Here is a 17,514-nt window from a genome sequence, read left to right as displayed (position 1 = left end):
ATTAACATTATTATATACTGTTTTGAATCCAAGAATAATGAGTACAGTATACAGTAAAGAATGAAAAAAATTACCCAATAGAAGGCAACATGGATGGACATAAAAATCCAATCACTCTGGAGCATACTGCTTATTCCATAATCTAAAGCTGAGCACACATATTCGACTAATGGTGGCCAAACCTGCAGACCATCCATGTTGTATAGTGGCCTTCCAATTCTCCCTTGATAGATCATGAAGGAGAAGAACAGGATAATATTAAGTCACTATGCTGGAAAGATAATCCGTCATCCGAGGTGTCCGGAACCTCCTTATCTTCTCTTTCCTCAATAAAAATGGCTGAACTGAGCATAGCCAGATCGGAAGCATGAATAAGCATTCAGCTGACAACTAACTAAGGTTTACTTGCACCTTTAGGCCACGTTCAGTATTTTACCTCAGCATGTGTAAGCCAAACAGGTCTCTTCATCAGGCTAGACTAATACAAAATCTGAAGTCACATATTTATGCACAATACAGCCTAGAAAAAATGCAATAGATAAGACAAGTGACGTGAAGCAGAACTATCAATATGGGAGAGGGAGAAACATAAATATAAACATTGGACCAGTTCATAGATAAGGAGTCCGGATGTTGTATGGTCCTCTGATTGGGGTCTAGTTCTGTGTTGTGATGCCCCCACACGGTTTTAAAAGGAAATTCCTTAATTGATGTAAAAAGACATAAATCCATGCGACACATTCATTCTAGCACTGAGAGTGTCAAAGTTCGTCATAAATTTGTTCTCCCAAACTCGTCTCTCTCTCTGAGAAAGGTAACTTCAATTCTCAGAGAGAGAGACGAGTTTGGGAGTACAAATTTATGACAAACTTTGACACTCTCAGTGCTGGAATGAATGTGTCGCATGGATTTATGTCTTTTTACATCAATTAAGGAATTTGCTCCTAGGACCGTGTGGGGGCATCACAACACAGAACTAGACCCCAATCAGAGGACCATAAAACATCCGGACTCCTTATCTATGAACTGGTCCAATGTTTATATTTATGTTTCTCCCTCTCCCATATTGATAGTTCTGCTTCACGTCACTTGTCTTATCTATTGCATTTTTTCTAGGCTGTATTGTGCATAAATATGTGATTCTTCAGATTTTGTATTAGTCTAGCCTGATGAAGAGACCTGAGTAGTCTCGAAAGCTTGCAATGTGCTACCATCTTTTCAGTTAGCCATTAAAAGGTATCAACCACTGAGGACTCTCAATCCTGAATATTTTTCTATCTACTGGCTAACACGGTACAAAGATATACATCGCGCTTGAATACACACATTCTTGGAGAAAAGATCCAGCTATGAAGGATGATAAAATCCAACATTTTTATTCCAAATTCAGATACTCTGTCTAAAAACACTTGTTCGAAACGCGTCCAGTTCTCCTCTGGCAACCTTTCCTCCGGGTCTCCCGGTCGGGTTCGTTGGATTTTTATCTGATTTTGGAATAAACATTTTGGATTTTATCATCCTTCATAGCTGGATCTTTTCTTAAAAAATGTGAATCAGCTTGTTCATAATTATATAACTAATGATGTAAAGTGGAGTGGAGACCCATCTGAATGAGCATGCTTTGTTGAGGCCGATGGGTTAACATTATTAGGAGGTGCTTAGCGCAATCACATGTGCAGTGGTAGTACACAAAAAAGAAAATGCATGCAACTGCTAAAGAAATGGAGCATACAGATTTTAGATCAGTTAAAAATGGTAAAAATATTCCTTTAGTTAAGTGAAACTGTAAAGTGAAAACTCTCTTATGGTATATTTACTACATGTCAAGCAATGAAAGTACCAATAAAACATAACTTTTAATAAACAATACTAAAAAGAGCCATGCGCATGTAGACACACATGCCATAAAAAAAAGGGTAGAAATGTTACAATGAAAAATTAAAGGTAAAATGAAGGTACACAAATACTGTGCTATGGTACAAAAGTGCCCACAACGAAAACTGTGCAGGTGATAAAAAACAGCAGAGAAAAACTGTTGGAACCGACCAAACTCCGATGGAAAAAGCTGACACTCCTCTCGTAACAGAAAATGAATGAGCCCTACTTCTTGACCTCATATGATTCACCAAAATCTGTATAACTACAAATCTAAAAAGCATTGGCATATATTACAGTACATAATGCATAGATACAGTACATAATGCATAGATCATTCTGTAAATGTGAACTCCGCATCCTTACTGTACCATAAGGACGACCATAAGTACGACCATAATGACGACATACTTTTTGGCATTTCTTCTGCATCATCTGATTGCTTCTGCATCTCTTCTAGCTTCTTTTCTTCTTGTAATCTCATGGCCTCCTGCTGTTCTTTTCTGAAAATAAATGACGGTTTTGTGCATAATGACATTTAAACAAATCTATCTGAATTTTTGGCAATGTTTTTATCTTCATATCTGTATTAAAAATAAATAAATCTTGCAATTGCCACACTGGCCATACTTCCTGTTCTTTCAAGAAATCCAGTTACGGTATTTATTAGCAGCAGACTGACACAGACCCTATCTTTTGGATTTACCCAGTTAATGAGCGAGTGCAAAGCTCATTTTGAAGGAGGGGGGAGCGGAGCTATGGCATTGCACATTGTGATTGGAGGATCCTGTGTCATCAGCTGTGTACAGAGGTGTCATCAGTCATTATAATCCTGGCTCTGATGAGAATTACCTTCTTAAAAAATTTCCTGAAAGAAAAAAAGTCTAATATAGATCCAGTGGGAAAATGGCAAAGTTTCATATATTGTTTCCTAAAAAAGATTGCGATTGGGATAGAGACCACGATTCCAGTGCTTTTTCACTTACTGGGCTTATTGCTGTAGTTCTGATAAAACATTGTTTTATCATCTAGTCATCTCAGTGATGATTCCCTACTATGTAGTGGTAAAGATTCATTAACCAGGCCTATCCCTGCGCTTACAACTGATTGTCAGCTTTCCGTCAAACAATAATGTGGGATGGGTGGGGGAGGTAAAACAGCTCATCACTGAGAGAATTAGCACTGCAGTGATATGATCCAAAGTACAGTACACTGCCATTGAGAAGCATAAGCCTCGAGACAGATTCCCATCAAGGTTTCATTACAATACATGTATCCTTGTGAAGAGTGACATATTAAGCATGCCGAGATGAGGAGACTTAAAGCCGCAATGCTCCTCTGGGAGCTTTAAGTCTCCTCATCTCGGCATGCTTAGCATTTCAATCTCCGCAAGGAGAAACGTTACCCCTTGGATCCCGGTCAGAAGCCTCTCACACAGCCAAACCAGACTTCACACTTTGCACTGATGAAGGGCAGCACCCCGAAACACAGCATCTGCAAATTGAGATTCTGTTTTGACTTTTATCCTTAGTCATGTGACAAAGCTCGTTAAAGGGTCGACATTGACTTTTAGGATTGCTACTTCATGGCACTAGAGTTCTAGTCTTTTTCCTCTCTGAAGAGACAATTTACAATAAATGTAGAAACTTACAGATAATCGTTGTTTGTTTTTATTAGACACGCAGGCATTGTTTATCATTGACAATTAAAGTAAAAAAGTGTGAATAGTTTTCAACCCCGAAGGGATTTTACAGAATATTACAGCGATTGCCTCTCCTCAATCAGAAAAGGGGCAGCCATGTTTGCTGGAGGTTTTTATGCCATGTTTTTTTACATGTGTTTTTGGTGCAGATTTTTCCTCACTCATTAGTATGGATGAAATCTGCAGCAAAAACGCTGAAATAATTGACATACTGCAGGTTTAAGCCTGCCTCACAAATAAGGAACGTGTGCTTCAGGATTCTCATTCACTTTGCTGGTACCAGGAATCCCTTCAGGTTTTTTTTTGACAAATCTGCAGTGAAAAAAGGCAGTAAAAACGGAATATGTGCACACAGCCTATCAGTCTTGGGGATGAGTTAATTATAAACTCTAACATACAATGTTGTAAGGTAAAAATATAATTACATAAAGATATAACAGCCATTTCCATTGAATCACAAGAGAAAAGAGTTGGCATTATTTATATAACATTATTATTAGTTTAGTGACTAATGCGCTGCTCTAAAACACAAAGGCTGGATTCATTATTGCGTTTGGGCCTGTTTTTTGCCTTGTTTTTGGGGTTTTAAACTTATTTTTGATTTGAGACAAATTCTTTTTTACATTTTTTTTAGCCTATTTCATAAAAAAGTTCATGAAACACATGCTCCATTTTGGAGAATTTGGTGAAAAAAAAAATGTCAGTGAATATCACAAGACAATAAATATGCCTTAAAAAATGCAAATGATGATTCAGGCCCTTAGGTTACATCCCCATGGGTTAAACATACTGCAGATTTTCAAAAATTGAAAATCCAAACCAAATTCTTAGTAGAAAAATTTGCGCTACTTGGATTTTGCTGCATGTCCAATGTGGATACTGCAGATTTTACAATGCAGGTGAAACTTTGCACTGCAAGGAGGGTTTACATTGTGTTTTGGCCAGATGTCAGAGGTTCTATTGGGGTTATCATCTGAAGCCATGAAAACGGAATTTGGATGGAATCTGTGATAAGGCCATTCACAGACGGAATAACTTTATGTTCCGCTTGGCCTCTGTTTTAGTAGTGTCCACCTTTTCGGAGGTGGGCACAAAAGCATGCTTGCCACACTTTCACCCCTGCCTCAAAAAGGTGAAAACTGCTGAAACAGAAGCCAGACAGTGCACAACCTTACTCCAGCTCCCTTATTAAAGTCAATGGCTCGGTACGAGATTCCACCTGATCGCCATATTTCACGGCTTTAGGAGAAAACCCCAACGGAGACACAGACATGTGGCCCAAAAGCATTGTGATCATCGCCTTAGTCGACAGGTTGCAGATGTCAGATCTGCGACAGCTTAATATGGTACAATAAAAAGTTATTAGGAATGGTGACAAATACCTGGCTTCCTCCTCTTCCTGCATTTTTCTTGCTCTTTCCTTCTGAAGCCTTTGTAATATATTATTGTTAATATCCTGTTCATTTAGGTGGTAGAGTCTACGGAGCAAATACTTTCCTGAAACATACAAACGTTTCAGAAGGCTGAATTACAGATAATGCCACAATCCTTAGTGTCCAAATGATGCAGAACAAGGCTAGAGAATGAAACATTATTAAAATACAAAATCTGGAAAGGGTTTGGGGGAGATCCTCAGTAGACAGTTCCAAGAAGTTATTAGAATAACCATTTAGGGAACTGCATATTTAGCAATTCCCTACCATTATCATAATTACCAGATCACTGAGAAATCAATGAGAGACAACTGATATACAACAATTTAGGCGCTATGTCCAATACTTCCACACCAAGTACCTCCCACTCTAACCAGCCCCTACAATATCTAGCCAGTTAAGTCTAAGGCTGCGCTCACACACAGGGATACACTATGGCTTTAAACCACATCATCCATTTTCCGCTGCTCTCTTTCCATGGTTTCCCTATACAATCACGTATACTGTCTGGAAAATAGCTGTTTCACCTGTACGATTACGGTAAGTGACTGCACAGGGAAGCAGTGGCAATATAGCAGCAGACAAAGGACTGCTGCAGTGCAAAGTCGCAGAATGATTGCCGAGTGTGAATGCAGCCTAAAAGTGATGTGAGAACATAATTCTGCATCATGCCATAAGATCCTTCAACTACACTATTTGTAGAGTGTTTTTTTTTTGTTTCTAATGGGCTCCTGTAAAAGGCACATAAAACTGTTTCACAACTAGGGTCTGTCCAAACCACATTGCCTTGAGCATGAGCTCTAAGGCTGACTTCATATTCTGTCGAACAGTTCCTGGTGAGAACAATAGGAAAAAACATTTCTTTACGCTACTCTCCTAAGGAATTGCTGATGATAAACTTCTGCAATGATTAAAGCAGCCCCAATATGTTTATTCTGCTTGGAAATATGGTGTAAAAGCCTACATAATAAATATTTATTAATATATACATGTAATAATTAATGTTTATAATAATAATCTAACATATAGTAAAACAGACACTGTGGATTTAATGTCACTGTGGTAGAGCGGCTCACTCGGCTGGACACAGAGGTAAAACTGGAACACTGTCTCTTTAAGAAAAGACTTGGTTTATTGTAGCAGCATAAACCAACTTGGGAAAAGTAAAGACGGCCCTCTGGGCAAAACAAAGGAAAAGAAACAGTCCTTTACTTAGTGGGATTAGCCCGCCCACAGACAGCAATGTCCACGGTTCAGTTTGAGCACACAACTTCCTGGAGTCCTAGCTCTCCTGGAACCACTGAACACTGAAGGCTTTGGTGGTCAGTCATTTAAGCCTAGACCTTGTGACTCCTCCATCATGTGACTGATCACATGATCCTGACATCACACAGGTCCCTGTAAGGACACTGCAAGGAAGATAAGTGGACCTCCTCCCACCCGCTCTATGGAGGTCATAGGTTACTGAGAGGGTTACTATTAACCCTCTCAGCACTTAGTGTGCTGGATGCAAAAACACTCTGGTTTTACATCACTGACGCCATCATGCGCAGTGACACTTATCTCCCCATCCATCACTTCACATTTAGAACAGTTCCGTTTCTAGATCTCCTAAGAAAGAAAACATTTTTGGTAATAATTACCATTTTCTGCTGGATTTTTTAAACAAATGACAGTGTCTGGAAGAAGTCCCTTTTCTGCCAAAGGTATCCAAAAATTTGGTGAATTAGGGAAATTATCCAATACCCATCCTCCAACAGCGGGGTCATCAGGGAATCGTTCTTTATTTTCTTCATTGAACTGTACAATGATAAAGTTAGTAAAATGTATTTATTACATTTTTATATTTCTTTTTTTTGTTCCTATTTAGGACTAGGAGCTAAGATCATTTAGTAGTGGTATTATATAAGGCCCCCATACACATTAGACTAACATAGGGTGAACCCACCAACCAGGGCCGGCGTTAGGGGCAGGCAGACCAGGCAGCTGCCTAGGGTCCCCGCTCCCCCAGACGCTATGGGGCCCCTGTGAGGCAGGGGGGCCCGCCTGCCCCCAGCGCCGACTCCCCTAGCCACCGCATTGAACTATACCGGCGTCATAGACGCCGGTAGAGTTCACAGCAATGATGGAGGAGAGAGCGCGAACTGACGCTCTCTCTCCCATCATTCCCCACTCTGCCTCTGACACAGGGGGTGCGCGATGACGTCATCGCTCACTCAATGTATACCAGGCAGTGCAGGAGACAGGAGTCGGGAGCAGCGCGGGCACAAGGAGAGGTGAGGAGAGTGTGTTTGGTTTTTTTTTAATCAGTGTGAGTACTGGGCTGTGGGGCCATTCTCGGGGCGTAGGGGGCTGTATACCATGCTGGGCTGTACACCAAACCATGCTGGGCTGTATACCATTATGGGCTGTATACCATACCATGCTGGGCTGTTTACCATGCTGGGCTGTATACCATGGTGGGCTGTATACCATACTGGGCTGTATACCATGGTGGTCTGGGCTGTATACCATGCTGGGCTGTTTACCATGCTGGGCTGGGCTGTATACCATGCTGGGCTGTATAACATGCTGGGCTGGGCTGTATACCATGGTAGGCTGTATAGCACGGTGGGCTGTATACCATACTGGGATGTATACTATGGTAGGCTGTATACCACGGTGGGCTGTATACATGCTGGGCTGGGCTGTATACCATAGTGGGCTGTTTACCATGCTGGGCTGTATACCATGGTAGGCTGTATACCGCGGTGGGCTGTATACCATGCTGGGCTGTATACCATGGTAGGCTGTATACCACGGTGGGCTGTATACCATGGTGGGCTGTATACCATGTTGGGCTGTATACCATGCTGGGCTGTATACCATGGTGGGCTGGGCTGTATACCATAGTGGGCTGTATACCATGCTGGGCTGTATACCGTGGTACTGGGCTATACTCCATGTGGTACTGGGCTATATACCATGGTGATACTGTGCTATATACCATGGTGGTACTGTGCTATATACCAGGTGGGGCTGTGCTATATACCATGGTGGGGCTGTGCTATATACCATGTGGTGCTAGGCTATATACTATGAGGCTGTGTTATATACCATGGGGGGTACATTTTACATTATATTCTATGGGGGAGGCTGTGTTATATAATATGGGGGCTACATTATATTCTATGGGGAGGTGGGCTGTATTATATTCTATTTGGGGCTACATTATATTCTATGGGGGGCTGTATTATATTATATTATATGGGGGGTGATTGCATCATACTGTATGAGGGGGCTACATTATACTATATGAAGAGGCTACATTGTATTCTATGGGGGGCTGCATTATATTCTGGGGGGCTATATTATATTGTATGGGGGCTTCATTATACTATGAGAGGGCTACATTATATTCTATGGTTGCTGCATTATACTATATGAGGAGGGCTACATTGTATTCTATGGAGGGTCTACATTATACTCTATAAGTGGCTGCATTATACTCTATGAGGGGGTTGCCATATATTCTATGGAGGGGCTGCATTATACTATATGAGGGGGCTGCATTATATTCTATGGGGGGTTACATTATGTTCTGTGGAGTGGCTGCATTATTCTCTAATGGGTGGCTGCCTTATATTATAAGAGAAGAACTGCATTATATTATATGAGGGGTTACATTATATTGTACGGTGGGGCTGCATTATACTCTGTGGGGTGGCTGCATTATGCTCTATGGGGTGGCTGCATTATACTATATGTGGGCTGCATTATACTGTATGGAGGACTATGGGGAATACATTATATGAAGAACTATGGGATGCATCATACTATGGGAAGTGAATTGTTCTACATGGATGACTATCGCGGTGCATTATACTATATAGAGAACTATAAGGAGTGTATTATACTATATGGAGGACTGAGCAGTGTATATTAATATACAGTATAGAGGGCTATGAGTAGTGTATTATACTATATGGGGAGACTATGGGGCACATTATTGTGGCGCCCCAAGGAGTATGGTCGCCACAGTGGCTTTGCCTTCCTCCAGGGGAGGGTAATGCCGGGCTTGGAGGCAATGACGGGTCTCTCTCGCAGTCAATCTATGCATGCAACACATTTCCACTCAAGGCCAGCAGGGGGAACTCTGAACCGGAATTAAGGGGAGGAGTGCTTTCTGAGGGCCAAGAGGAAGGAGTGGTAGTTAGTTTGCGGAGGGTGAAGTGAGCAGACGTGTGGAAGGAGCGCTGAGATAGAGCTGAGAGGAAGAGCTCAACTCCCGTAAGAGCGCATGAACTGGAGCCTGGTCTCCACGGCTGTATGGACACTGACGGTCCTACAGCAGACACCAGAGGAGTAGAAGGATGTAAATGCAATACTCCCATCTAAGACTTGAGGGCACAACAGCAACACGGATAGTGAGCCGGGACTTAGGAGTGAGGAGTCCCTGGAACAGGCTACAGTTGTCTGCCGTACAAGTAGAGTTCTTGGGAACATCTGACAGGAGGAACTTCAGTGTAACTCAGTACTGGAGATCCCTCAAGTAAGCGCTAGGAAGGAGACTGCACAGCCCATCTGCTGAGCGAGAATTCCTGAGTTGCTTCCAGGCTAGCCTGCTCCGGTACCATCTGTAACCAAGACCCTGGACTGCATTTATCAAGTAAAGGTACAGAAATTGCACCCCGCTGTGTCTTGTCTGCTTCCTACCTTTCCGGCACCGCTACATCCCCATGCCAACCACATCTACACTGCCCTGGGACTACAGCTTCTCCTGTGGGGAGCTTCTACATCTTTCCTGCAAAATACCCCAGCGGTTCTGCATGCAGCGTCGGCTTAACACCTCCCTTGCCGAGAACCACAGGTGGCGTCACGAACTATTCATTCAAGCCATTACATTCCCCCATTACATGGGCGCCCAGGGCCACGGACCGGGTTCCCGCTGCTGTGACACATCCCGCTGATACCGGCCCGGTACGGAGTACCCCACAGCCCTGGGAGGGCGACCCATTATATTATATAGAGGACTATGGGGTGTAAACTGTAGATATGCTGCTGATAACATGATACTGTATGATGATCTGTTAGTGATCCATTAGTGATCGTTCTGTCCCCATCATTTGTTCTCAGCGTGTATAAAGAGGCAGGGAAGCAAATGTTGAACGACTTCAATATTGTCGATCACACTCATTTAGCGGGCTGAACTCAGTGCATGTAAATACAATAGAAATGCTTCTGTGTGATGTGCAATATGTTAGCATTTGGGGCCTCATTTTAAACTTTGCCTAGGGCCCCACTTTGCCTAAAACCGGCCTTGCCACCAACATCGCTTCTGTGTATGGGAGTGCTGAGAGAGATAGGGGTCACAATTGTTTGGCTGGATAGCTATTTATTGAGTAAGGGGCCTGTTGGGGTTATTTTACAGCCCATAGTAAGCACTGATTGTCAACACAGCATGTCAATCAGTGCTTGGTACTCTTCAATTTACAGTACATGTAGCAATCATGGGCACACTGCCTGTGGTGGTTCCTCTCCATACAATTTGCATATAGTTGGCAGCAAACTCTTGTATACAGGAGGGGATGTGCTCTCAACCAAGGATAGCTTGGAAGCTTGCATGAAACATGCAGTCAGTTGACAGCAAGCATGAGTTCTCAGCCTTCCAAAACATCATGGCTTGCCATGGTCAGACCCCTATTCACTATTCACATTACAGTTCTTGTCATCTGATTGTAGTCCTTTACCAAATTGGCCTCCGATACACACATCTGGTTTTTAAACTGATTCATATGATCAATCTGAGAAATGGGCCTCAGTTAAAAAAGGAAGGCACGCAGCATGGCCTAATAGTAGAGGAAAGTTTTCCACAACAAGAACATATGAAGACTAAGACTCAAAGAAAGCAGTTTAGTTAAAAGATAATGAAAGTTCTATAGATAGAATTTCAATAGAGTTTCTAGAACCTTTACCTCTGTAATAGCTTTATCCAGTGCGCTGATATAAACATTTGGACTTAATGTTACTGGGGTCTCCTGTACTTGTCTCATAGCTTCCTCTACCATTTGTCGAACTTCAGGATGATCAGCAGTGACTTCTGTTTGGTCTACAATAAATTTGCAAAAGTAGGTAAACTGGAGCTCCAATTTTAGATTTAATTCACTTAAAGACATTTTATCCCTTTCATGATATGCGTCATATATGTACGGCGCATGTTGTGTCTCACCCTTTGATGCGGGCTCCGGCGCTGAGCCCACATCTTTCCTGTCACATGTCAGCTGTTTGAGCAGCTGACATGTGCCCCTAACAACTGCAGGTGGAATCGCGATCCAACCGTGGCTGTTAACCTGTTAAATGCTGCTGTCAAGCTCTCACAGCAGCATTTAATGTGATTGCGCTGGAAGCACGTCACTAATCCTGCCCATCGGCGCCCATGTCACATGACTGCGGGTCGCCAATGGGTTGCATTGACAATCCGGGGTCTGCAGTAGACCCCTGTGGTTGTCATTGCCGGACTGCTACAAGCGAAAAACAGTAACACAAAAACGATAAAGGGCTGAGGCGTGATGGAGCTGTGTCAATTTTTTACATAAATGTCAGTCCCTTTTTGCTCCATTCAATAGAAAATGGCATAAAAGAATAATTCAGTATTCTGATGGATGTTAAAGTTCGAAGGGAGCATTACTCAACCAATCATAAATAAAATACAACCTTTATTGAAGCTTATCTAAAAACAGAACAATCACACAGAAAACCAACAAATAACTGTGTTGAATCTTTTTTGGCCCTACACTGGGGCCCTGATAGCAGCTACCTACCAGCGGAGGTTGGCACCCTACACACAGTCGAGATTGGTGCCCCTGCTCCACGATGGCTGACCCTATTACTCCTAAATGACCCTGGACTGGTGCAGCACACTGAGACGAGGTCAGCTTACGCTGAGTCGATTTCTTTAGAGTGGACCCTCTGGGTCGTGGCACCCACCCACCTAGGGCGAGCTAACCTTGTGAGGAACCACCCCCTATACAGGGAGTGTCAGGGGCAAGACCAAGGGGGTGAGCCACCACGACTGCTGGAACCAGACGGCCGGCTCAAGTAGACACTAGGTACGAGTGTCTGACAACAAAGGACGTGCAGGAAACAAGACAATACAATACGTGAATTCAAGGTATCTTCATTAAGGCAAACTCAGGATAACATTAAGTGCAAAACGTGATAACAGGCAAACACTGCAAGGTGCGTGCGTGGCACGCCAAGGTCCATGGCATGGTACGTGCCAGAAGGTAAGCCCGGTTACCGGCAAGGACACGATGGCATCGGACTCCGGATGGCTGGCAAGGATCAGGGCATCAGGCTGTGGACACCAGCTCCGGACATCAGGCTGCAGTCTTCGTGCTTACGATCTCTGGCAGTGATTCAGGTTCCAGGAATCCAGCAGGCAAACCAGGGTACAGGCAAGGAGGCATGACAGATCTCCAGACATGGTGCGTGTTAGGGAACACTCCGAGGTCCAAGGCAAGGTTCCAGGCAGGGTGAGTGCGTAGGGGACACGCCAGGTTCAACATACAAAACACGGTGCGTGTGTGGGGGACACGCCAGGATTCAAAGTTCAACATATGAGACAGGGTGCGTGTGTAGAGACACGCCAGGGTTCAAAGTCCAAGGCAAGGTCCTGCGCGTGCCGAGGGACACGCCAGCGTCAGGGTACAAGGCAAGGTCCTGCGCGTGCCGAGGGACACGCCAGGGACAGGGTTCAAGGCAGAGTCCTGCGCGTGCAGAGGGGCACGCCAGGGTCAGGGTTAAAAGCAGAGTCCTGCACGTGCAGAGGGGCACGCCAGGGTATAGGCTAGGACCTGTGTGTGCTAGAGGGCACGACAGGTTACATGGCAAGACCTGCACGTACTTTTACAGAAGCACGGGGAGGTATGCCACGGGCAGGCGAGGGCCTGCGCGTGCTAATAGAGGAGCACGCAATCACAGTGCAGAGACAGCGTGGGTGCAAGGAAGCACAGAGAGCACGGCTGGGGCACTGGCTAGCTGGTCGGGCTGCAGCACAGACAAGCGGGCAAGACTCCAGCGAACCCGGCTGGGGCATAACAGGCAACACAGCTGTTACTGACAGCTGTTACTTGTTGCCTAATAACCTACTCATATCGGCGACACCTTTACACTCCCTTCCTGGTTAAATGGGTGACTGTGTGCTGCACCAGTCCAGGGTCATTTAGGAGTAATAGGGTCAGCCATCGTGGAGTGGGGGCGCCAATCTCGATTGTGTGTAGGGTGCCATCCTCCACTGGTAGGTAGCTTCTACCAGGGCCCCAGTGTAGGGCCAAAATAGGTGACACGGTTATTTGTTGGTTTTCTGTGTGGTTGTCCTGTTTTTAGGTAAGCTTCAATAAAGGTTGTATTTTATTTATGATTGGTTGAGCAATGCTCCCTTCAAACCCATATTGAATTTTTGAGCTTACATTTGTAATTAACTTTCATACAGTGGATGTTAAAGTTCCGAAAATATGGCGACACTAATATGTTGTTTTTATACAAAATATTTTTATTGTGCAAACATAGGAAAACATAAATAAAACTATTAAAGTGAACCTGACAACTAAAAGTGGAAAGTGCGGGTACTCTGACGACATTTTCCAGAGCATGCGGCATCCTCGAACCACAAACAAAACACCTCCTCCTCCCAGCCCGGGCCCACAGAACCACCCCATTCCTACTGCCGCGACCTGCTTCCTGCAGCAGCAACCCTGACTCCTGGGACACCGCTCCACCTCAGCTGTCCCCCCGATAAGCTACTGCAAAAGCGTACTATAAGATACATCACCATTTTATTAAAACATTTTTTTCCTATTTTCCTCCCCCAAATTTGGGACCTAAAAAAAAGTAATTCTGGTGTTTTGACTTTTATTCTCGCTACGCCGTTTAGCAATCAGGTTAATTATTTTTTCAGTGGATCAGGAGATTCTCAACACGGTGATACCAAACATGGGTGTGTTTGATTTTTATTATGGTTTTATTTTGAATGGGGCGTAAGGAGGTGATTTGAAATTTTATATTTTTTTAAAAACATTTTTGTTTTTACTTTTGGCACGCTTCAATAGTCTCCATGGGAGACCAGAAGCTGCCATAACCTGATCGGCTCTGCTACATACAGGCGATGATCAGATCACTTGTATGGCCGGGGTCACACTAGAGGGAAATACAGACAAGTGAGAGGCGTAAAAACCACGCATTGCACACGGACCAATGATTTTCTATGGGACAGCTCCCATCATCCGTATATTTCTCGCGCAAATTTTACGGTCGGTGCCAATCGCAGCATGCTGCGATTGTTAGCATACTACGCCCATAGTACGCCAATGCAAGTCTATGGGTGCGCAAAAAAAATGCATTACACACGGACCAGATGTGTAACTTACAAGAAATACGCACCCAGTGTCCTTTAGAAAAGATGGCAATTCAGTGCGCTATACAGTAAAATCACACTGACAGGTTTAATAAAGAAACGAAAGAATAACATAGCTATATACCTATATATATATATATATATATATATATATATACCTATACCTATATATATATATATATATATATATATATATATATATATATATATATATATATATACACTCACTGGCCACTTTATTAGGTACACCTGTCCAACTGTGTGTTAAGACTTAATTTCTAATCTGCCAATCACATGGCGGCAACTCAGTGCATTTAGGCATGTAGACATGGTCAAGACAATCTCCTGCAGTTCAAACCGAGCATCAGTATGGGGAAGAAAGGTGATTTGAGTGCCTTTGAACGTGGCATGATTGTTGGTGCCAGAAGGGCTGGTCTGAGTATTTCAGAAACTGCTGATCTACTGGGATTTTCACGCACAACCATCTCTAGGGTTTACAGAGAATGGTCCGAAAAAGAAAAAAAATCCAGTGAGCGGCAGTTCTGTGGCCGGAAATGCCTTGTTGATGCCAGAGGTCAGAGGAGAATGGGCAGACTGGTTCGAGCTGATAGAAAGGCAACAGTGACTCAAATTGCTGTCATGGTATGCCTAGGTTACTTTAGGCAGAAACCCCGGGACCCCTGCGATGTCCCTCAGACTAGGGGAACCCTGTCTGTCCCTCTACCCAGGGTTTACACTGAAGGTGTGCCTGCCTGAGCCTCCACCCTGTCCCTGTCTCCTGTCCAGCCCTAAGCTGAACCCACCACCCTCCACCCAGTGAGGGGACCAGACACCAGACCCCTCAAATACGTATGGACAGGGGTAAAAGAAACACCACACAGTTAATACACAAGGGAATACAATAATGTGCAAGGGCAACCAAATATATATATAACAGATTGGAGAAAGAACCACTGAGGGATATACTGCACCAGATATCAGACGCTCCAACACCACCACTGCTGACCGGTATTGCTAGCACTAGGCTAAAGCTATAGTCGGCGACGCCCATAGTCAGGACGAACTATTTAAAGACCAAGGGCGTGGCCCAGCCCTCAGCCAGCATGACAACCTGGTTAACCCTATCCCGACTGGAACAGAATACCCAACAGGGTATTACCGCTGTCTGCCGGACACCCTGGTGTGAACAGTGTCCGACATGACAGTACCCCGCCTTCTACGAGGGACCTCCGGAACCTCACCATGTCGAGGACCTGGCTTGTCCGGATGGCGACGATGGAACATAGTAACCAGTCGATCAGCATGAATGTCAGAGGCCGGCACCCATGTCCTCTCCTCAGGACCATAACCACGCCAGTGGACCAGGTACTGTAGAGTGCGACGCACAACCCTAGAGTCCACCACTTTGGACACCTCAAATTCCAACGCGCCATCCACCAAGACGGGAGGTGGTGGCCCGGGGGAACCATCCACCAAACCCACGACCTTCTTAAGCAATGCTTTGTGAAATACATTATGAATCTTATACACAGCCGGCAACTCCAAACGAAATGCCACGGGGTTGATCACTGCGGAGATTCTAAATGGGCCAATGAACCTGGGACCCAACTTAAGTGACGGTATCTTGAGCTTAATGTTCCTAGTAGATAACCACACCCAATCACCCACACACAGGTCCGGACCTGGCACACGTCTGCAGTCAGCCACCCGTTTGTACCTGGAACCCACCTTCAACAAGCGCTGCTTGACTTTCCTCCAAACAGACGACAATTGAGCTCCCAACTGGTCCTCCTCAGGGACGCCAACTGAGCACCCCTGACGCAAGGTGCAAAATTGAGGATGTTGACCATACACACAAAAAAAAGGAGATTCCCCAGACGATTCCTGGCAATGGTTGTTTATTGCGAATTCTGCTAGAGGAAGAAACGCTGACCACTCTTCCTGATTGTCGGAAATAAAGCAGCGCAAGTATTGCTCCAGGTTTTGGTTCATCCGCTCAGTCTGTCCATTCGACTGAGGGTGGAAAGCCGATGAATGAGATAATTTGATTCCAAGGCGAGAACAAAAAGCTCTCCAAAACTTTGCCACAAACTGCGTACCTCGATCAGACACAATGTCAGACGGGACACCATGAAGTCTGACCACCTCGCGAATAAATATCTGAGCAAGAGTCTTAGCATTGGGCAAAGACGGTAAAGCAACGAAATGTGACATTTTGGAGAACCTATCAACAATTACCAAAATGACCGAGTTCCCTGCCGAGGCGGGCAAGTCAGTAATAAAATCCATGGAAATCTCAGTCCATGGCTTACTGGGCACCCCGAGAGGCTGCAAGCTACCAGCGGGACGGGAACGAGGAGTCTTGGCCCGTGCGCACGTGGTACAGGCAGCCACATATGAGGCCACATCCTGCCGGATTTTAGGCCACCAAAAACGACGCAATACCAGTTCCAGAGTGCTCTTAACCCCTGGATGACCTGCCAGTACCGTGTCGTGATGTTCGCCCAACACTCTAGAGCGTAGATGTAGCGGCACAAAAGATTTATTAGCAGGCAACCCCGGCGGTACCACCTCCTGAGCCTCCGCAATCTCTGCCTCAATCTCTGTCGTGATGGCAGATACCACCACACCCTTTTGGAGAATAGGCACCGGCTCTTCACATAACTCTCCACCAGGAAAACACCTGGATAAAGCGTCTGCCTTAACATTCTTCGACCCAGGTCGATAGGTAACAATGAAGTTGAACCGGGTGAAGAATAATGCCCAGCGAGCCTGTCTGGAGGACAGGCGCTTAGCAGATTCTAAATAAAGCAAATTCTTATGGTCGGTTATCACAGTAATCTGATGAACAGCCCCCTCCAAGAAGTGTCGCCACTCCTCAAATGCCAATTTGATGGCCAATAGTTCCCTGTTGCCAATATCATAATTACGCTCCGCAGGCGACAGCTTCTTGGAGAAGAAGGCACACGGATGCAACTTGGCCCAAGAAGGGCCCTGAGACAGTACAGCCCCCACTCCAACCTCCGACGCATCCACCTCCACGACAAACGGTAAGGAGACATCGGGCTGCACCAGAATGGGCGCTGAGGCAAAACTATTCTTGAGGAATT

At 44.7% G+C, this 17,514-nt stretch overlaps 1 protein-coding gene across 4 annotated transcripts in view; it reads right to left on the bottom strand.

Moving 5' to 3' along the window:
- AK9 (adenylate kinase 9) overlaps window positions 1-17,514 on the bottom strand; it is a 211,726-nt gene that overhangs the window by 100,104 nt on the left and 94,108 nt on the right. For all 4 annotated transcript variants that reach the window (XM_073576031.1, XM_073576028.1, XM_073576030.1 and 1 more), the window contains 4 exons: window positions 10,965-11,098; window positions 6,654-6,810; window positions 4,960-5,074; window positions 2,287-2,378 (listed from right to left, as the gene is read on the bottom strand). In XM_073576031.1, coding sequence (XP_073432132.1) covers window positions 2,287-2,378; window positions 4,960-5,074; window positions 6,654-6,810; window positions 10,965-11,098 — 498 coding nt within the window. The remainder of the gene's footprint in view (window positions 1-2,286; window positions 2,379-4,959; window positions 5,075-6,653; window positions 6,811-10,964; window positions 11,099-17,514) is intronic.

This window comes from Dendrobates tinctorius, unplaced genomic scaffold, assembly GCF_039654945.1.
Source record: "Dendrobates tinctorius isolate UK_male_01 unplaced genomic scaffold, ASM3965494v1 ptg000046l, whole genome shotgun sequence".
NCBI classification, from domain to species: domain Eukaryota; kingdom Metazoa; phylum Chordata; class Amphibia; order Anura; family Dendrobatidae; genus Dendrobates; species Dendrobates tinctorius.
Note: the sequence above shows the minus strand (reverse complement) of the source record. Positions and strands in the feature narration are given on the sequence as shown.